Below are 23,271 nucleotides of genomic sequence, written 5' to 3' on the forward strand. Positions count from 1 at the left end.
TGTGGAGCTCTGATGTCCTTGTATTAAGCAGCTGCACTGCAATCCTACAGGCATGTGGTTCAAATCTACACCGCTGCTCTACAGGAGAAAGATGGGCACTCCCCCTATGTCATTTACTGCCTCTGCAAACCTTCTGGAGGCTTAGCTATCAGTTGGTTTCACTTGACACTACCTAACAACAACAGCAGTAGTGCATAATAGACTCTCAATTAATTCTTGATGAAGAAATGAATTAGTGGGTGTGGAATATGCACTGGACTGTGTCTTACTTTAGATATAATTTATTGTTCCTTAATATTCTGATTTCATTAAATCTGCCTTATAAGTCTTTTAAGAGATAAGTTATTGTTTTACTTTGAAGGTAAATTGTTATAAAATATTTTAAAAATAATATTCTGTAAAATTCACCTGTAGAAATTAAATCAAGTATATTTGAGGTTTTGTTTTTAATGATGACTTAGCATCACAAAGTACTTAGAACCTGTTAATAGTGTACTAAAACCTATTTATGCTCTAAACTCACAAAATACTTACAATCTAATACTAGACAGTATGCTCAAAGCTTGTTTCATACTACACACATTATAAAAAGAATTGACATTTGTTTATAATTTCTTTTGCAGTTATGATCAATGAAGTCATTAATTGTAGACATTTTTTTGCTTCTAAGTAGTCACTTCCTCTTCAGATTTGTGTTACTAATTCTAAGCCTGTTTTAGCTCTTGTTTCCTTAAGTGTTTCCATCTGTCATTATTTGCTTTATATGGAAAGATTTACCTTCCACAAAAAAGAGGACTTGTTAGGTTTAGAAGTAAGGACTCCATTTCCTAAAGTCTTTCAAATTTATGACTTTCAGAAACTGTGCCTGGATGTTTTTAAATTACATCACTTAGAGGCCAAGAAATTGTTCACTGTTCAAACTCTATTATTGTGCTTCTGCTATTTTGTTGTGTTCATTATCCAGTTTAATCACCTGGACCATCTTGCCTGTTGGGTTCCATTTCTTTTGTTCTACAGGAGAAGCTAAAGTTGTCCCTTTATCCATTGTATCATGATTCAACTTTAAATTCTTTTTTCTTTCCACTGTTTTTAGCCACATTAAGACAGTAAAAACACCGGAGTGAATCTTTTAGTCCCTATCATTTTATCATCTAATAAATATTTTAGCTGTGATATTTTATGTTTTTCTACTGAGTTTCCATAATTTCCATTATTCATGTTTTGCATGAATCCCACCAAAAAACTCCATTGCATCAAATCTTTTCCAGGTTTTAGTGACCTTCCATCAGTTTTGTGAGGTTGTAAATCTTTATGGGAGGAAACTGCAGAGGGGCTGATAGATTCATTGCAGTTCAAACTATCCACATTTCAAGTGCTCAGTAGTTACTTGTGATCCATGACTGTTGTATTGAACAGCATAAATCTGTTTAATATAAATAGCATGAACCAGTATGTCTGAAATAAAGAGGATGGCACAAGACAGGACAGATTTCAGATCTGTTGTTCATAGGGTTGCTGTGGGTTGCGTTTGATTCAGGGGGACCTAACAACAGCAATAATTGTTCTGAAACGAGCTCTGGTGGTCTAGCAGTAAGGAGTTATGCTACCAACCTGAAGGTACGCTGTTCAAATTCACCACTTGCTCCATGGTAGAAAGATGGACCTTCTCTTCCCATGCAGTGTACAATCTCTGAAAACCCACTGGCAGGTCAGCTATGAATCCATTTCCAATCCACAGTACATAAAAACAGCTGCTCTGAAGCACTGTATTATAGAATTAACCTCGGACTTCTTAGTCATCATCAAAGAGAAGTTCCATAGTGTGTTAAAGTGTACACAACTTAAAAAACTAATCACTGTGCTTTACAGAGAGAAGAGCCCTGGAAAATATCAAAGAGGGAGTTTTGAAGATCAAAGAAGAACCACCTAAACTACTATCAGGAAATAAGTTTCAGGACCGATACTTTGTTTTACGAGATGGCCATCTCTTTCTTTACAAGGATGTTAAGGTATTTTTATGCTATGTATCTATATTTGTATAAGTTTTATGTCTGTGGATGTTGGCATTCTTATTTTACAATTCTATTCCGCTTTCTTGCTTCCAAGTTGTAGCCCACTAGTAAATAAATTGCATAGGAAGCTGATGCTTTATTTGGTACCTAGAACTTGACAGGAATGTGTTTAGTAACACAGTGAAGCACTTTGTATATGACCCCCCCTTAGCATCTCATGTTTTTTTCTGGCAGAAAATGACTTCAGACCTGAAAAATGTGTGTGTGTTGGGGGGAATCTAAATGTGTGTTGTATAAAGACACTTATTAAGTCTGCATCACAGTGAATCAGATTACAGAAGGAGGTGTCATACCTTATGGCAAAAATAGCTTTATTTAATTTACGAAAATTAATAAAAGATAAAAGGAAAACTCAGAACCACCAAATTTAAATGAATAATAGTAATATATTCCCTGTATTTTTAATGAATGAGCTCCTATGATATCATACTTAGTAACTGAATCCTGTTAATGTATCCCCATAGGTTTGAAGTAATTAATAAAATTTTACAAAATGTTAAATGAAAAGGCAAGGAGAAATGAAAAGTCAGTTGAGTGAGACGATTTGACTTTAAGAATGTTGATCCTGCAATCAGAAAAATGTTGCCTCCACTCAGTTTGTTTTGTGAATACTTACACTTTGTATCCACTTCAGATTCTAAGTCAGTAATATGATGATGATAGTATGAGTCTTGCATATCAGGTAGCATTTTTTTCCCTCAAGTTGGTTTACTAGTTTTTAAAATATTATTTTATATTGGTTTACATAAAAAGTTCATCAAGTTCATATACATTGTTTTTCACACTAGACCTTTCTCCTTTCCTTTACCAATCCCTTCATCCGTCCATCAAATTGTGTGACCCTATGATTAGGGAACCCCCGCCCCCTTGTATCCTTATACTCGTTCTATAGTAATGGTCTTTTGACCATTCTATTTTGACCAATAATTATCTTTATGAGACTGAGTAGCATGCAGGAGCAATGATTTTGTAAATTACTAAATTACTACCTAACACGGGAGGGACTGGAGAGCAGTATAAAATTCTTTTTTAAACTATAATGTTTTAAAATGTAAGTAATAATCTTAGCATGCTTATCAAACTCACACTCAGTTGTTGTCAAGTCTGAACTGACCGATAGCTGACCCTCCCATCGGGTTTTCGGAGACTATAAATCCCACGAAAGGAGATTGCCAATCTTTCTGCCTCAGAGCTGCTGATGGACTCACACCACTACAGAGTCTTTGAGTCAGCACCACAACTCCCTAAAGATGATGCCACCAAAAGATACCACCAAGTATGAATAAGCATGTCACAGACCAAAAAATATTTTATCTGCGTATATTTTCACATACAAACATTTTCTCTTTCTTAATTATTTGTATGTATATTTCTTCATCTCATCTCTGTCCTTATCCCTAGTCTGTTATCAGGGATCTCCCTAAATTCTTGAGAGCAGTGATGGCAATTTGAGAACCAAGGTGCATCTGATTCAGGCCGTGGTCTTTTCAATCACTTGGTGTGCATTTGAGAGCTGGATGATGAATAAAGATGACAGAAGAAGAATTGATTCTTTTGAATAGTAATGTTGGAGAATAGTGCTGGATATCCCAAAAGAACAAACAGAGAGGTCTTAGATAGGGTGCAACCAGAGTGCTTCTTGGGTGCAAAGATGAGAAAGCTTTGTCTAGCACACTATGGGCATGTTGCTAGTACAGGTTACTCTTTGGAGAAAGACATGATGCTTGGAAAAGTGGAGAGATGGCAAAGGAGAGGAAGAGCCTAAACCAGGTGGATTAACACAGTGACTGCAGTGGTGGGTTTGAGCATGTCAGTGATTGTGAGGATGGCACAGGATAGGACAAGTTTCAGACTGGGTGTTATCAGTTGTACTCAACTCAACAGCACCCAGCAATTTCCTTATCTATACATACAGGTATGGATATATGAACTCTTATCTAGACAATGTACAGATTTGCCCTATACATCAGCAATAAAATCACAAACTAGTAAAAAATGAGCAGAAGATGACTAAGAATGATCAATAAGCCATTAGAGATCCCTAGTGATTTAGTATGGGAGCTCTGTAATATGAGCTGTTATGCTGAAGGCACACCGTTTGAGGCCACCAGCTGCTCCACAGGAGAAGGATGGGCAGTCTCCTCCCATGCTATTATCTGCCTCTGAAAACCCGCTGGAGGGTCAGCTATGGGCTGGTTCTGACTCTATGGTACATAAACAACCATGGAATAGTTGTGTTGTTAATTCAAGAGGTGCACTTCTCTGCTGGTTCAAATCCAGCAGCATCTCTAAGGCAGAGAGAAAGGCAGTCTCTTTTCTTGTGGTTTACTGCGTAGAAGATCCATTATATGGTCAGCTGTGTCTCAGTTCTGATTAAGAGGCAATGAGAAAGCTAGAATAAGCCATTGAACTAAAATTCTTAAACATCTTTGATGAGGGAAATCCAAATTAATACCTCAGTGAAATACTGTTTTATGCTCAATGGTATTATATAAGGGAATCACAACGCAGATAATCACTCTGTGTCGTCAGGTCAATTTGGATGCGCGGTGACCCTCAATCGATCTGGATTCCAAGGCTGTTAGATCTTAGCAGGGGAGACTGTCTCGTCCTCCCGTGGAGCCACTGTTGGACTCGAACTGCTGAGACACAGCCTTTTAGGGAGCAGTACATGCTGCCGACCGTGCCACCAAGGGGCTATAAAACTGAGTTTTTGGTGTCACCTTGAAACAAATGCCTGGTGATTTGCTTCTGAAAGGTCACATCTGTGATATCCTATGGAGCCTCCAGTTCCACTGAGAAACACACAGTGTTGCCAGGACTCTGAATTAGATCAATGGCAGTTGGTTTCATTTTGACCTTTTGTATAATTAACATCAGTCAGGCTGACAGTACCTCGCATTAACAAGAATGTGGATGACCCTGCTGGTTTAGTGGTCAAGAGTTGTACTGGCCATGCAGAGGTTTGAATCGACCAGCTGCTCCGCAGCAAAGTGATGGGCAGTCCTCTCTCATAGGGTATAAAACCCCCGGGAGAGTCAGCTGTGTGTCATTTCCAGCTTGGCTGATGCATAAAAGTAACAACTCTTAATCAGTTGTTGGAGATTTTTGATATGTTACTTGTTATGTTTCTTTTAATGACATAATACATATGTCTCCTGACCCAACCACTGTCACTTGTAAATGTTATGTGCCCAAGAGTGCTTCTGCAAGGATGTTGAAAGCAGCCTTATTTTTTAAAAGTCCAAACCTGAATAAATTCCAAATGTCCATCAGTAGAAAATGATATTCTCAAAGGAAAAAAAAAAAAACAAAACAAAAACCTGTGAGACCTAGAAAAACAGTTCATTTCCATCTCAGGGAGTTCCAACCCATAAGTTTTAAGTGTCAAAAGAATAATAGTGTTAGAGATCATCTTTAGTACTAAAGGACTCGTTGTTGTAGTGGTTGCAGCAGCTAATACCAAGGTCTTATTCTGTATCAACGACAGTCCCATTCATTTCTTTGACCATCTTCCTTTTTCTTTACAGTCACCCTGTGAAATCTCTACTATTGTTACACGCATGTGATAGGTGGATACGTTGCCTTCCAAAGAGATAGCATACCTGCTCCAGCATCATATAGCCAGCAAATAATGGGGCCAGGTGTCTGACCCCAAAGTTTCTGTGCTGGGAATTTACTAAGGAAATTTACTCACAGAATTTTATTTGAAGAAAATAAGTACTTTTCATTGTTGTTGTTGTTGTTGTTACTGTTGTTATGTGCCGTGGAGTTAACTATAACTCTTCAGATAATGTAAAAAAATTTCAACTGTTACAGGTCAGCACATTGCATTTTATATGATGTTCCCTTAGGCTAGGAGTCCTGATGGCCCAGTGGTTGAGGACATGGGCACTAATGAGCAAGCTAATACTTTGAATTCACCAGCTTTCCAAGGGAGAAAGATGCATCATGTTTCCATAGACCACAGTCTTGGATACCTGAGGAGCAGATCTATTCTAGCCTATGAGTCACTATTGACTTAACAGTAACACAGTTGGGTTTGGGTTCCCTTAAGCTCGTTTAAACTTTAAAATCAGTCCTAGGAAGCCTATTCATAGAGAAGTGACTCTAAAATACACTTTTTTTCTGTGAAATGAGAATATATTTTGAAAAGGTTTTTTTAAAAACCTTTTATCTTCTTTATAAAAAAAAAAAACACCACCCAACCCTTTTATCTTCTTAAATGTGTAGTCATGGTGAGAAAGAGCATTGCAGTCTCAAAGGTACATGGTTCAAATCCATCATCTGCTCCACTGGAGAAGGATGGTCAGTCTCCTTCCTGCTTTACAGCTTACTGTCTCTGAAAACCTCCTGTAGGGTCAGCTCTGAGTAGGCTGCAACTTGACAACACACAACAACGTTTAATGAAGATAATGTATATAAATTGATGGACAGGGATAGTTTCAAGAACTTATCAAAGCACAGTGCTCTTTAGGACACTTAAAGAAGAATACTTTTTAAAAACATAAGAGTGGCATCCACTTCCTAAAGAACATACCTGTGGAAACTCTATGAACTTTGATAAATGATGATATAGTTAAAGAGCGTCTTCAGGCATTTTTTTTGTTCATAGGGTCACTATTTGTCATGCTTAACCCAATGGCAGTCAACAACAACAATAATAACTCCAGATTATGGAATTATAATTTAACTGTTTCGTGCTAAAGTATTTATATATCTGTCAGAATAAGTTAATGCAACTGATGCTTTGATTTGTTCACATTAAGATAGGCATTTAGTTTTTCCAAAGCTGAAATTTCTATTTTGTCAAGGCATGATTTTATTTTGCTGGTGATTTCTTCCATTTTGTAGATCTCTTTAAATGTCAGTGGTCAAGTCATTGTCACTATCAGCATTTCAGATCATGTTGTTGCCACATATAATCATTGTAATTATCCCAAATTCTTTAAATAAAGATGTGGCTCTGTTTTTGGCAATTAATACAAATGCACTTGGATGTGTTTAGAAGATGAATTGCCGAGAAGGAAAGAGAAATTATAAATTGAGAAGTGCATTTAAAGAGACTCTGTTAATTAGAGATAATTTATGAATGCTCATTAACAACAAATTAGGGTATTACACAAGGGAAGATACATTTTCTTTTGTGAGTGTTCCCTGCACAGAAAATGTTAATTAAAATGTTTTTAGACTTGATTTAAATAAAAGGTGAGAGGTTTTCAGGAATCTTACGATTGCACTGTTAACAGTGTGAAAAATCGAATGGCTAAGGGAGTTTTTAAAAGATACACACACTAATAACCCAAGTCCCTTTCATTACAGGCATGATTGTTCAGCACACTCACTTAATTGGCTTAGTTAAAAACGTTATTTTGAAATGTAGCAACTGAGACAACTCTTTATAGACCTTACAATAACTCTAGTATATGGAATGTTTTAATAAATTCTCAGAATATACATATCCCAGAATTATCTATGACTGATGAACAGTAAAGTATCTAATTAGACATGATTTCCTTTTATAGAAATGTTCCTTAGGACCTTGGCAGTGGTGTTGGTAATGCTTGCTATCAAATCAGCTCAAGTAAGAGCAACATCATGTGTAAAGAGTAGAACTGCTGCATTAGGCTTTCATGGCTTGACTTTTGGATAGAGATCACGGGGCCTGCTGGGATGGGTTCTGGCTGCCAGACATTTGGGTATAGGTTAGCACTTGACCATTTGAGCCACCCAAGGGCTTCGTACTCAACTTGCATATCAAAGTGTAAGTTGGGGTAGATACAGCATGATTGTCTGCTTAAAAGGAAATTTGTTCAGTCACTGAAACAGTTGTTAGCAATGACTTTTCATTGAAATTCTCACTTAAGCTGTGTGTGGGAGTCTGTGTGTAATAGTAGCAGTGAAGACAACAGAAGACTTGTTGTATTGGGGAAATCTGCTATAAAAGACCCATTGAAAGTGCTAAAAAGCGAGGTGATCAGTTCAAAGCATAAACTGTGCCCGATCCAACCATGATATTTTCAGTTACTTCCTGTGATTCTGCAAGCTTCACAATGAAAATGGAAGACCAAAGAAGACTTGATACCTTTGAATTGCAAAGGTAGCAGAGTATTGACTATCCCACGGACTGCCAAAGGAATAAACCAGTTTATCAGAGGAAGTGCAGTTAGAGGCTCCTTACAGGCAAAGATGGTGAAACTTTGTCTCACATAGTTTGAGCATTTTGTCAGAAGGGGCAAATCCTAGGGAAAGCGTGTCATGCTGGGGGGAAATGAAGGGTCAGCAGTTGAAAGGAAGACACTCAGGGATCAGACTGCACAGTGACCACAGCAATGAGCTTGACTATGGAGCAGATTAGGAGTATGATGCAATATACAGCAAGATTCAGACCTCTTGTTTATAGGGTCAGTATGTGTTGTTGTCAACTCAGTGACACCTAACAATAAAAATAGCAATTTTAAACTTGATCAAAGAATAAGAAAGCTCTCAAAAGTTCAATATGATTGAATTAATAAAAAGTAGTTAAAGTATTCAATCAGAAAACCCAAAGGAAACAATAATCTGGATAGAATAGTGCATTGAAGAACACATTCAAGAATTTTCATGAAAGAAGATTGGGCTGCTAAGCAAAAAGTCAGTAGTTTTGGTCTACCTCCCATTCCATGGGGGAATTTGCTGTCAGAGACCTATCCAAAGTTATGAAGAGCAACATTGCCAGATTAAAGACTAAGGTGTACCTGATCCAAGCCATGGTCTTTGCAGTCACTTCCTATGTGTCTGAAATTTGGATGGTAAATAAGAATGAAAGAAGACTCAGTGCCTTTGCGTTGTGGTATAGTCAAAGACTACTGAATACCCTGTGGACTGCCATAAGAAAAACAAACGTGTCTCGGAGGAAGTGCAACCAAAGTGCTTCTTTTTATTGTTATTTGTTGTAGAGTTGTAACCAACTCCAGCGGGTTTTCAGAGGCAAAGGAAATTGTCCATCCTTCTCCCGTGGAGCAGCTGGTGATTAGAACCACCGACCTTCGAGATTTCAGTGTAGCTCCTTACCACTAAGTCACCAGAGCTCCTTAAGAGGCAAGGATAGTAAAACTTTGTCTCAGTTACTTTAGATACCTGAATTTAAAATCTATCTCAAAAACAGATTTGAAACCTTGAATGCTAATGAACAAAGACTAAATGAGATGTGAGATGATACACAAATTGAGACTCTCAGGAGTGAACCTAACTAGAGATACAAAAGACCTATACAAAGAAAACTACAGAACATTTCTGCAAGACATAGCAAAAGACCTAAAGAAATGAAAAACCATAGCCTGTTCATGCATAGGAAGACTCAGTATTGTGAAAATGACAATCCTACCAAAGCAATCTACATATTCAATGCAATTGCAATACAGATACCAAACTGATTTTTCAAAGAGATCGAATGGGAAATTGGCAAGTTTCTTTGGAGAGAAAAAGAGACCCTGAATAAGCAAAACACTTCAGAGAAACAAAAATGAAGTGGGATGCATAGCACTCCCTGACCTCAAAACCTACAACACAGTGATAGTAACCAAAACAGCATGGTACTGGTAAATGACGGGCACATTGATGAATGAAACAGAATTGAGAACCCAGAAATAGACCCAGTTATCTATGATCAACTGATATTCAATAAGGAAATAAAACCTATCAAATGGGGAAATGACAACCTCTTCAACAAATGGTGTTGACAAAACTGGACTACTAACTGCAGAAATCTGAAATAGGATCCATAATCTCACACCAAACACAAAAATCACCTCAATGTGGGTAAGACACTTGGGAATAAAGCTCAAAACCATAAAGTTCATAAGGAACAAACTGGGTCAAGCTTAGAAGTCCGAGTCTACGGTACAAAGAGATTGCAAATACAGCCAGAAATGTACAATCTGGAGAGGATAAAATTGATTAATGGGATCTTCTAAAGATTAAATCCTGTGTTCATCAAAACTTTTTCCAAAAGGTGAAAACTTTTTGACTGGGAACAAACATTTGGCAACCATCTCAGAGAAGTCTCATAACAAAAATTTATCAAATACTCCTGGACCTCCACGAGAAAAATTTTGATAACCCAATTATAAAATGGGTAAAAGACATGGGAACAATTTTCACAGAGGAAGATATTCAAATGGCCAACAGACATGTGAAGAAATGCTCAAAATCACTGGCGATAAGAGAAATGCAAGTCAAAACCACAGTGAGAAACCATCTCAATCCACCAGCAGTGGAAAAGTTTAATAGGACAGCAAGTAATAAATTTTGGAGATGATTTGGTGGGATATGAACTCTTTTACAATGCCAGTGAGATTGTACAATGATACAACCATTCTGGAAGGCAGTTTGGTGCTTCTTCAAATAGCTTAACAGAAAAATTTCATATGACCCAGCTATTCCACTGCTTGGAATATACCCCAAGAAAATGATAACTGAGGCTCAAACAGAAACTTGTACACCAGTGTTCATAGCAGCATTAGTCACCAACACAAGAACATGGAAACAGCCCAGATGTCCAACCACAAACGAATGGATTGAAAAGTTGTGGTACATTCATACAATGGAATACTATGCAGTCCGCAGGAGCAATAGGTTTGTAAATTACTTCCTAACTTGGGAGAGACTGGAGAGCATTATTCTGAGTGAACCAACTCAGTCCCACAAGGACAAATACTGTATAAAGCCATTATTTTATAATTAATATGATGATCCAAGGTGGGGGGGAAAGGGTGGAAATAGAAAGATGAAGATGGGGGGAGGATGTTGTTCATGGGGTTGCACAATTAGATGGATGGGTGGGGTGAAGGAAATGGGAAGGATCTTTTGTAGGAAACAATGTATTCAAACATTGTAGCTAGTACAGAGTGATATAAAAAATTTAAAAAGAAAAAAAAGTATTCCACAAAGTGAAAGATTATCACAAAGACAGAGGAGGAAGAAAAGGCCAAGATGGATGTCAGAAGAGACTCTGAATATTGCAGTTAAAATGCCAACAAGCCAAACAAAAGAAATAAGAAAGAATTGAACAAACTTCAAAGCATAGCTTGAGAAAAAAAGTACTTTAATGAAATGTGCAAAGAGGTAAAGTCAGAAAATCAGAAGGGAAGTACTTGTTTGGCATTTTGCAGAATGAAGGAGCTGGAGAAATAATTCAAGCCTTGAGGTTGCAGTACTTAAAAGATGCTATAGACAGAATACAGGAAGCATCAAAAGAAGATGGAAGGAATACAAAGAATCACTGTAACAAAAAGAATTGGCTAACAGAACCATTTCAGGTACAATGTGATCAAGAACCAATGGTAATAAAGGAGGAAGTTCAAGCTACTGAGAAGGAATTCTCAAAAAAATAAGGCCCCAGAAATTTATAAAAAACCATTTGACAAATTTCAACAAACAGATGCATCCCTGGATATGCTCAGCAGATTATACCAAGAAACCTGAAGGAGAGCTATCTGGCTCAACATCTGGCAGACAGACATCCATATTTATTCCCATTCCCAAACAGGATGACCCAACAGAGTGTGTATTATTGAACAATATCACTAATATCACTGAATGGAAGAGATCTATATTTGTTCCCATTCCAAAGGAGGGTGACCCAACAGAGTGTGGAAACTACAGAACAATATCATTGATTTCACATGCAAGCAAGATTCTACTGAAGATTATCCAAAAACGACTGGAACAGCACATCAGCAGAGAATTGCCAGAAGTCCAGGCTGGGTTTAGAAGGGGTCGTGGTACTAGGGATATTGTAGCTGATGTTAGATGGATCTTAGCTGAAAGCAGGGAATACCAGAAGAATGTCTATCTGTGTTTCATTGATTATACAAAGACATTTGACTGTGTGGATCATAACAAACTGTGGCTGACTCTGAAAAGAATGGGAATCCCAGAACACTTAATCGTGCTAATGTGAAACCTATACTTGGACCAAGAGGCAGTTGTCAGAACAGAGCAGGGTAACACTGCATGGTTCAAAATTGGGAAGGGCATACGCCAGGGATGTGTCCTATCTCCATACCTTTTCAACCTGTATGCAGAACAGATGATCCGAGAGGCTGGGCTCTATAAGGAGAAGTGTGGCATCAGGATTGGTGGAAGATCTAGTAACAATATGCGTTATGCAGATGACACAACCCTGCTTGCTGAAACTGAGGAGGACCTCATGAACTTGCTGCAGAGGGTCAAGGACTACAGCCTTCAGTATGGACTAAGGCTCAATATCAAGAAGACAAAGATTCTCACCACTGGACCAATTGGCAGCATCAGGATGGATGGCGAAGAGATTGAGATTGTTCACAGCTTCAGTTTGCTCGGCTCCACAGTCAACACTCTTGGCACCAGCAGCCAGGAAATAAAAAAATGTATTGCAATGGGAAAGTCTGCTGTTAGGGACCTCTCTAAAGTACTCAAGAGCAATGGTGTCTCTCTGGAGACTAAGGTGCGCCTGATGGAGGCCATGGTCTTTGCAATAACTTGTTATGCATCAGAGAGTTGGACAATGACTAGGGAGGGTAGAAGGAAAATTGATGCCTTTGAGCTGTGGTCCTGGAGAAGAGTACTGAATGTATCATGGACTGCCAAGAAAACAAACAGATTCATCCTGGAGAGGGTTAAACCAGGCTACTCCTTGGAGGCAATGATTCTGGGGCTTCGTCTGACATACTTTGGACATGTTGCAAGGAGGGACGGGTCCTTGGAGTGGGACATCATGCTTGGGAGGGTTGAGGGACGGCGCAAGAGGGGAATACCCTCTTATGTGGTGCATTTATTCAGTGACTGGGGTAATCGGAATGGGTGTGTCAGAGGCAGTGCTATTGGTACAGGATAGAGCCAGGTTTAGGGCTGTTGTACATAGGGTCGCTGTGAGCCGCAAACGACTCGATGGCACATAACAACAACAGCAACAACATCACTAGTTACCACATGCAAGCAAATTCTTCAAGGTGAAGATTATTCAAAAGCCACTGGAACGGTACATCATCAGAGAACTGCCAAAAATATGCGAAAGGTTTAAAAGATACTGTGGAACTAGGGATTCCATTGCTGATGACAGATGAATCTTAGCTGAATGTTATAATTGATTAGAGAAGAATGGAAGGGTGAGAGGGAAAGACTTGTACAGTGCTGCTTACTTTATAATTTGTGTATGTATAGGCTTGCTTGTTTATAGTTTGTACATTTTAGTACTTAATTTGTTAAGTACTACTGTGCTAAGATAACTTGCTGGCTATAACGTTGGAGGCTGTGCCACTGCTATTTTAATAACGACAGGCCACCCATGGTCGACCCATTTCAGCAGAGCTTCCAGATTAAGACAGATTCAGAAAGATCTGTCATCCACTTCTGAAATAGCTGGCCTTTAAAAACCCTATATGACAAATTGAGAGAAACACGGTTAAACATAATACTAGAGGTAGGGCTCCTCGAGATACTAAAAATGAAGAAAAATAGCTGTAAGTATTCATCGAGAATTGAAACATGGAATATATGAAGTATAAATGTTGGAAAAAATTGGAAGTTTTCAAAAAAGGACCTAGAACGTATAAAAATTGACATTCTGGATATCAGTGAGCTGAGGTAGACTGAAATTTGCCATTTTGAATCAGACAGTCATATGATATAGTATGTTGGGAGTGAAAAATTTAAGAAGAATGGTGTCACCTTTACAGTAAAAAACCCATTTCAATATCTGTCCTGAAGTACAAGGCTGTAAGTGATGTTGTTAAGTGCCATCAAGTCGTAAGCAACTCATAGCGACCCTTTGAGCAAAAGGCCTGAGCACTGTCCATAGAGTTTCCGGAGGCAAACCATTTTGGAAGTGGATGCCACTCCTGCTTCCAGGCTTGTATTAATCGGGAAGCTCCATCAAACACTGTCCACCATGGGTAACCATTATCACATTTGACAAATGAGTGTCACAGTGTTTAGCATCACGGCAACCATGAGTTACCTCTGTACGGCAATGCACAGACCACTTAGAAGAATGACAAAAAAAAAAAACAAAACAATTTAAACCAAGCCCGAGAGTTGCACATTAAAATCACCCACCTTGGGCTTAGTAGCTTAACTTTCTGCCCACTGGGCCAACATAGCTCTCTCTATGTTGTCATTGTTATTGTTGTTAAGTGTCATCGAGTTGTAGAGAACTCATAGCGACCCTATGAACAAAAGACCTGAGCACTGTTCATGGAGTTTCCATGGTAGAATACTGTAAAAAGAACAGATGCAACAAGGAGATGCCCAACTCTGACTTCTACTCACTTCATATTCACCTCATTAATATCTATAGTGCTGTACAAATAACTACATAGTCAGACATGCCAGCGCACATGCTGCTTACACCTATTTCTACCAGTAATTGCGTCGAATATTCATTGCAGATTGACTCACAGCTTTTACTCACAGTTGTGGAGTTTATTAGGGAAATAGTTTTAGAAGACAGACTATTAAAAGTCAAGTCCAAGTTTAGTCCAGCTGTCCCAAACCAGATTAAAAAGGCACAGTTCCTCAGTTATTGAAAGTCCCGGTTCAGTTCAGCATTTCAAATAAACCTCTGGTATTCTCAGTTGCTCATGCAACTTTATCTCAGAGTAGTTACAAGCCAGCTTTTACAAGCAAAACCTTTATCTTTGGCAGTATCTCTAATGTTTCTCAGGCTACACTTTGCCATAGTTACTTCACCATAGTGCCACAATCTCTGCATTCTCTCCACCACCATCCACGGTCTCTCCATAGTAGTAGTGTTCTGCCTTCTATTGGTTCCACAGCTGTTGATGACTTCCAAGATCATGTGTCCATAGTTAAGGTAGCTGGAGACCATTTCCGCAATGGGGGCTAATACTAAAAAAGCCAATTTTCAAGGTTTCTGACACCACAGATACTATCCATACATATAGAAGGAAGACCTCTTGATACAAATGCACATTTGGGTATTTATAGTCTTTATCTCACGCTGTATAAAATGCCATGCATTTTACCATAGAAATTTGAGTATATATGAATACAGAAAGCTGCTCCAGATGGCACTGATCATGTCTTGTGGTTAAGTGCTGTTGAGTATGATTAATAGAGACCCTATGAACAACAGATCTGAACCCTTCTGTATCCTGTGCCATCCTCATCCTCTCTGACACACCTGAGCCTATTGCCACAGTCCCTGTGTCCGTTCATCTCGTTGAGGGTCTTGCTCTCTTTCACTGACCCGCTACTTTCCCAAGCATGATGTCTCTTTCCAAAGACTAGCTTCTTCTAGCAGTATGTCCAAAGAGTATGAAAGAAAGTTTTGCCATCTTATCTCCAAAGAGCAATCTGGTTTCACTTTCTCCAAGATGTATCTGTTTATTTTTCTGGCAGTCCATAGTAACGTAGTAGAGTTATATAATATATGGAATTGTATCTGACTTTTATCTTTAAAGTTTTTTGTAAAGGAAACCTAACCGTTGTGACTAAAGAATTATAGACTTCTAAATTTTAATATAATGGTGTATTTATCTATACAATGTGTTTACATTTGCACAAAAATATGTGTGTGTGTGGTGTGTGTGTGTGTATAGATTACAAAATTATAAAATTTAAATTGGTAACTAAGTTAGACAGCCTTCATTAACAAAAACCAGTATTTTGCACATGAAACCTTGGAGAAGCTAAGCAATTCTAAACCTAATTAACACACAAGGAAAAATGATAAAATTCATGAGATTTATCTAACTGCATATTGTTTCCTTTTACTTACAGAGTAGTAAACATGACAGAATGTTTTCTCTCAGTTCAATGAAGTTTTACCTTGGAGTGAAAAAGAAAATGAAGCCCCCAACAAGGTAAACTTTGAAAGGACAAGGTTATTGAGGAGAACATATGGGAAATATTTTAGGATTTCGGGATGAGAAGCATTGATACTTTTCTTAAAAAATATTTTTTTAGCCCATTTGAGTGTAGTTTTCCATAGTAGGGGCTTTACTACAGGAGCAAGGGAACATGTGTGAGTAGGTAAGCAAAAAAGAATAATCCTGTTGGGATTCAGGGCAAACCTTTGGGTTTATACAGCCTCCCTGTGTAAGGACAAAAATCCCCAGGAGGCCTTGCCTCTGAGAAGCACCTGGATCCTCTGCATCCCATTCTTTGATCATTCACAGCCTGGGGAATAGACAGCAAGTTTCAAGCAGTTCTACACACAGGAAAGCAAATGCCTCCAGCCTAGGGGTGTGCTGCCTGGCTTCTAGAAGGTTCTGATCATGGCTCTGTAATTTGCTCATTTTCCTTGTGGGCACTCTCAATTCAAGCTACCACATTTGGTACAGAATAGAGAGCATATATAGGGTAGTGAGAGACAAGACCCATCTTCTACTTAAAGAGCTTCTTAAAATTGGATTATCCTTTACCATATAGTTTATACCACACCTTCTTATTACAGATGGCATTACTTAGCTAACATATAATTGCACTTACTTTTCCCAGTACAATGAAATATTTTTCTCTTTTTTTATTTATTATTAATTTTGATGATAACTTACAGAGATTGGATTTCCATTCATTCATCGTTGCACTTTTCTCCCTACCCAACCCTCCATCTCAAATCACTCTTCTCTTTGAAAAGTAAATAAAAAATTCTTTCATTGCTATACAATCCCTCCCTTTAATGAACAGTCTATACTGTGATTTCTAGTGATATTAATGATCATCTGCAAATTTTCTTAGCGTATTCTTACAGTTACTCCAAAATCAGTAGGTTGAAAGGGGTATTACATTATTTTAACCATTTCCCACCAAAGATTATCTTCTCAAAGACTTCCCCATCTAACCTGTAACACTGAGGAACTCTTTTCATCATACTTGAATGGGTAGGCAAATCGCTCAACATTGGTTATACTCATCTGTAGACAGGCTGTACCCATTTAACCATCAGTGGTGGATATCCAGAGTAGTGTGCATTTCTGCCATTAGTTAAACTATTAGCACTTGAACATCGATTTTTTTTTCTCTTCAGCCTTGTTATTTTAACAAAGTGTGTGTTCTTTCTCTCTCCCTGTCTTTCTGTGATACAGCTGGGGATTGACAGCATATTCTGAAAAACATCACTGGTAAGTTAACAGCTGGCCACTTCCAAATTTGGTATACTAGAGACAACATCTGTGGAAGAATAACTATTATTTGGTACTTGGAACTACAGAAAATTTAAAAAACAAAAAAAAAAAGTTTCACCTAAGTGAAGTTGAAATCTTTTCCAAATACTTGAAATCTAAAAACAAGAAAATAGATCTCTGTCAGGCTCTAGGTCTCTCCCAGACCTGTGTACTGAAGGTATTGTGCTTACCAATGCTTCATGAAAGCAATCTATTAGATTTCTTCCATAATTATGAGTCATGGTTGTTGATTGCCTTTGAGTCAAGCACAACTCATAGCGAGCCTACGAACAAAAGGCCTGAAGTCCCTCTATGACTACTGACATTATCAAACTTCATAGAGTTTCCAGAGTCATGTAGGAAGTGGGTGCCACTCCTGATTCCAAACCTGTCATAGTATGTTATTGTTGTTATGTGCCGTTGAGTTGTCTGCAATGTATAGCGACCCTATATACAGCAGCTCTGAACCCTTCCCTATCCTGAGCCAGTCTCACTAATTCTGACACACCAACCCCCATTGCCCCAGTTAGAGTATGAATCCATCTCATTCAGGGTCTTCCTCTCTTGTGCTGTCCGTCCACCCTTCTGAGCATGATGTCCTTCTCCAGGGACTGACCTCTCCTGGAAACGTGCCCAGAGTAAGTAAGGTTGAGCTTCAAAATCCTAGGCTTCAAGGAGAGACTTGGTTTCACCCTCTCCAAGCCAGACTGATTTGTTTTCTTGGCAGTCCATGGTATGTTTCAGACTTCTCTCCAGCACCACCCAGAATTAATGGAATAAAGAGCAGACAAAATCTTACTTTATAAAACAAGGTTAAGAACCAGTCAAGAGTCACTTTGAGAAGGAAAAAAATAAAACCCACAAAAAACTTAGTCATGGTTTCAAAATTATTTTCACTTATATGCTTTTTCTAATTGTGTTTCCACTTAGATGTCCATTTTACTCCCTTCTTTACCTATGCCAAATTAGTCAGTAAAGAGGTGGTACACTCTTGCCTACCTGTGTCTTAATTAGTCAATAAGCCATGTCAATTCAGCTTTCTAATTATCTCTCTGAGCCACCCGTTTCTCCCCAGAGCCATGCCTTCCAGCACTAATTTACCTTCTTCTGGTTTCAGGAGTCACTAAGTGTGCATTCTGCCTCTTAGCTTTATGCTTTCCAGTAGATTTTCCACCCAGTCACCAGTAAAAAAATGTATTCTTACACTGCATCCTGTATCTCTTCTGTCTAAAACTTCTTTCAATCCTTATCACCCACAGAATAAAGTAAAAAAAAAAAAGAAAAAAAAGAAATTCTTGGTGTAAAATACTAGACCCTTTAATGTGTGGCTCCATCTACCTTATCTGTGACTTTTTCTTTAGTGATGAAACACTGTGCTGACTTGAATTTATCATATATCCCTTACTGCCTCATAGCCACGGGCTTTACGTGTGGTGTCCTTACTGGACCCCCTTTCCTCTCTTCCCTTACCCCTTTCATCTACTCCCTGCAGATCCCACAGACACCACTGTAGTTCTCCTTTGAAAGCACACCTCAAGTGGCCCAAATAACATACCAAATAGCTGTCACCTTTAATCATTACTTTATACTGCTTTGCATGTATAGCCCGTGTGGATTTGTAACTAAAATTTTTCTGGGAGAAGCGTTCCTTTGCACCTGATCATGGGAAGGGACAAGGTGTCCAAGAATTTTTGAGAAATTTAATTTTTTATCTTTTTATTAAAAAAAATAAGTTCTTTTTATTTATATGGGAATATAAAAATATGTTTACACTGAAATGGACCATGATTTTTTTCATGTCCATTGAAGAATTTTCCTCTAGGAAACTCGTCTCACATCCTCCCAAGTCTGCTGTTGGCATATTTGAGCTCAGTTTTATTTGTTCTTTTTCTCAGTTTTTTTACACTGTATTTGTTTCCATGTCTGGCTCTTCCTCATGCATTACACACACACACTCACTCACTCACTCCTGCTTTATTTAGGTTTCAGTGCAAGGTTATTGAATCAGTGTTAATGAGAATGCAAGGATTTTGAACTGAATTTTTTTTCCATAGCCCTAGTGGCTTAGGAGCTATGCTTCTAGCTAGCCTCAAGGCTATGATGTTCCCTGACAGTTCGAATCCACAGCTGTTCTATGTGAGAAAAAATGGGCCGTAGCCTACAGTGCAATTTACAGCTTCCAGTAACCCACTGGAGAATCAGCTCTGAGCCATGAGACAGCAGTGACTGACTTTCTATGACTTATGAATATTAGTTTATGGTCAGGTGATAGAGACTGTGTCTGAACCTTTTTAAAGATCTGCTCTTCAGAGAATATGCACATATTTTTCTTCTTAGGCTTTGAGTTTCTAGGGGCAAGGGAGACTGTTCTCCTGAGTTCCTGAAAAAGCAAAATGACATTGACCTTTCTGCCTTTCCAAAAACGTTGCTCATCATTTTTTTCTGCACTTAAAGAAGCCTTTAGCTGTATGTTTAAAAAATTAAGACGATATCATCAGTTACTTTGATATTATGCACTTTAATTGAAGCCCGAGGCAGCCTGCTCTGAAATATTCCACTTTTGATTGCATTAAGTCATTAATCAGGAGAATCCTAAAGAAATTTCTCATCATGAATCAACAAATATACCTGAAACTAACCTGTTGTCTTCTTTGAATTATTCATTTTACAAACTTTGTTTTGCAGGCATCTGTGTTGTGATAACTTACAAAGTCAGATGGAGTGGATGGCCAATATTTTTATTGCTCAGGTATGAAATACATCTATTTCAGCTATTTTGTATGTGGACCCTCTGTGTATTCAAGAGGTTAAATCCTTGGCTGCAAATCAGCATCTCAGCAGTTTGAACCTAGCATTTGATCTTTAGGATAAATGTATGATGATCTATTTGCCTAAAGATTTCCATAGCCTGGAAAACCGATGGGAATAGTTCTGCTGTGACTTGTAGGGTCACTGTGAGTCAGAATCAAGTCAACGGCAATGACTTTTGCTTGTGTATGTGTATACATATATGTGTGCATATCCCACAGCAGTGGTGTCCCTTTAAATGCCAAGTTGCACCTGATCCAATTTGCCTGAAAATATGCTTGAAACATGTCAGATGAAGTCTCACCATCTTTGCCTCTAAGGAGCACACTGGTTTTACTTCCTCCAAGACGGACATGGTTGTTCTTTTGACATTCCGTGGGGTATTCAGTTCTCTTCTTCAAAATAACAGTTTATAGTCATTGATTCTTCTTCTGCCACCATTTATTCACTGTCTGACATTCAGATGCATAGGCAGCAACTGAAAAGACTATGTGATATATATCTATTATACATGTATTATATATAGGAGAGATCTGGTGGCCTAGTGGCAGGAAGTTGAGGCAGACAGTTCAAGGCCACAAACTGGTCTGTTTAACTGTCTCTGGAAACCTGTTGGAGGGCCAGCTGTGGGTGGGTTCTGACTCTACAGTAACAACAACATACATATATGTGTATGTGTATATACATAAAAGAAATTCTATCTTTCCATTACTGTTTGGGAGAATAATGTAAACCACTCTGAACAGGCTTCTATGTTGCCACCTGACTGACAAAAGAACCAATAAACATGCCTTGGAGAATGTACAACCAGGGTGCTCCTTGGAGGCAAGGATTGCGAAACTTTGTCTCACATATTTTAGGCATGTTTTTACAGGGAGCTGGTCTTTGCTTATAGGACATCATCCTTTTAAAAGTTAAAGTTCCATGAAAGAGAAAGACCTTCAAAGAAATGAATTAACATAGTGACAGTAACAGTGGGCTCAAGTGTATCAGAGATGTTGAGCATAGCACAAGATAGGACAAGGATTCGTTGTTCATAGAGTCTCTGAATCTTAATTGATTCAGTGGTACCTAGCAGTAACAATAACCACCTATTTCTTGGTTAAGAAGGAGTTGATTGTTTTGTGATAGTAGAGTGAAAAAAAAAGGACTTGTCTAAGTTGCCATTTTCCTAACATCCCCCAATTTACCTTATTGTAGAGAAGTATTTTGTTTCTTCTTCTTTCTATGGTCATTTATTTCCCCCACCCATTTTCCAGAAACAAGATAGGGAACATAAATTTTTTTAATACTTACTGTGTGTTAGATGATTCATAAGTAATGCCAAGACACATACTCCTTAGAATAATTTGCCTGTGAAGTTAAAACTATTTCACTGTACAGATGAGAAAAGAAAGATTAATAAATGATCCATGATTTGCACAGGAACATACATTTAGTTAGTGTTTCATTTGCATGAATATCTGAAGCCAAACCTTAGGCCCTGTTCCACTTTTAATCTCCTCTCAAGGAAACACTATTTTTAAGGGGAAAGGTTAAGTAGCCCCACTAATAACATTGGTTTCTTTCCCAACTTTGCCTGGCTTAATTCCCAGCAATACATCTCACAAGAGGATTGAAATTCACAAGTAACAATTAAGTTGTCAGTCTTTATTACCAAAGATGTTTTCCTGTTACCAGTTTTCCTATTTCTCTTACAAGTATGATGGTAACTCACCTCCAAACCTGGGCTTAAATTGTTTTGAAAACAATTCTCTCTTTGTTTAATTGATTAACCTTTCTGATGGCTAGAAAATACTACTCTTTGCAGTTCAACTCCGTGAATACTCCTTGAGGATGATAGTTGCAAAAAAAAAAAAAAAAAAAGATTGGCTGCTAGTTTTTGGAAACTTTTCATGATTTTTTTTTAAGTTCAGATAGTCAAGCACTATTTTACAAAACACAGACACCCCATACATACTAAACATACTTCCCACTCGGGAAGAAAGATGTACAGTTTACAACCTCCTAAAACCCACTGGGATGAGCTCTGGTGGCTTAGGGGTAAGGAGATGTGCTGCTAACTGGAAAGCACAAGGGTGGAGTCAACCAGCTGCTCCATGGGAGAGAGATGCACTTTCTTCTCCCATGTGATTTACTGCCTCTGAAAACCTGCCTGAGGTTCAGCCATGGGTCTATCCTGACTCAGACGCTTAACAGCATTCACAAGAAAGTCTGCTGAAGGGAGCTCAGGTAGCATAGGGGTTAAAGAAGCTGTGCTGGAATACTAAAGGCACAAGGTTAGAATCCACCGGCTTCTCCACTGGAGAAGGATGGGCAGTCTCCTCCCACGTGATTTGCTGCCTCTGAAAACCTGCTCTTGGGTCGGCTCTAAGTCAGTTCTGCCTCAACAGCAGGCACACAACATACATATTTTAGTAAAAGGGCATTTAGTAATAAGGAGTTGCACTATGAACCCAAAGGCACACAGTTTGAATCCACCGGCTTTCAGGAGCAAGCTGGACAGTCTCCTTCCAGTCAGTTTATTGCCTCGGAAAATCAGGAAAATCAGCTGTTGCGTTGGTTCCAAGTCAAAGGTCCGTAACAACAAAACCAGTCAAGCTGTTGCAGTGTCTCTTAATCTCGTACAAATGAATTTTTTTTCTTTTGTTTTTGTGAACTAATTTTGGTCAAAGTTATAGTGTGAGTAACTGTGGAACACTACTAGGCTACGGTGCTCACCTGAATCCAAAAATGTCCAATTATTTTCTTCTACCATGTCTGTGTTTTAAGATTATCCGTCACCTCCTTTTCCACCTGAAAGATCTCTCAATTTTAAGAAAATGTTAAAATATAGTCAGTACTCACAGGAAAGAGACTTAGAAAAATTATATAAAATTATGTGTACTGCATTGAAACAGATGAGGGAGAGAATTGTTGGAAAGCAGTATATGATTGGGTATTATGGTTATGACAAGAGTCCAGAATGAAGGTTGCATAGTGGAGTGTACTCGGGGTAGGAGGCAGGGGATTCTATACCAGTGAAATAATTTTTTCTTTTACTTTTCAAAAAGAAGTGCAAACTGGGAGGAGGGGTGGGCAGGGAGAAAAATACAATGATGAATATATGGAAATCCAAAATCTGTAAACATTCATTAAAATTATTTTTTTTAAAAAAATACCCCTTATTAAGTCAGTGTCAACTCATAGTCACCTTTCATACACACACACACACACACACACAGAGGAAATTACCAATAGTC

General features: G+C 38.4%; 1 protein-coding gene across 1 annotated transcript in view; it reads left to right on the forward strand.

Annotated features, from left to right (window-relative positions):
* Window positions 1–23,271, forward strand: part of ARAP2 (ArfGAP with RhoGAP domain, ankyrin repeat and PH domain 2) — a 302,530-nt gene that overhangs the window by 258,673 nt on the left and 20,586 nt on the right. Inside the window, exons 27-30 of the mRNA XM_006895415.1 lie at window positions 1,870–2,009; window positions 15,837–15,919; window positions 17,144–17,179; window positions 19,907–19,970. Coding sequence (XP_006895477.1) covers window positions 1,870–2,009; window positions 15,837–15,919; window positions 17,144–17,179; window positions 19,907–19,970 — 323 coding nt within the window. The remainder of the gene's footprint in view (window positions 1–1,869; window positions 2,010–15,836; window positions 15,920–17,143; window positions 17,180–19,906; window positions 19,971–23,271) is intronic.

This window comes from Elephantulus edwardii, unplaced genomic scaffold (genome assembly GCF_000299155.1).
Source record: "Elephantulus edwardii isolate Elephantulus edwardi_28Jun2011 unplaced genomic scaffold, EleEdw1.0 scaffold00167, whole genome shotgun sequence".
Classification (NCBI taxonomy): Eukaryota; Metazoa; Chordata; class Mammalia; order Macroscelidea; family Macroscelididae; genus Elephantulus; species Elephantulus edwardii.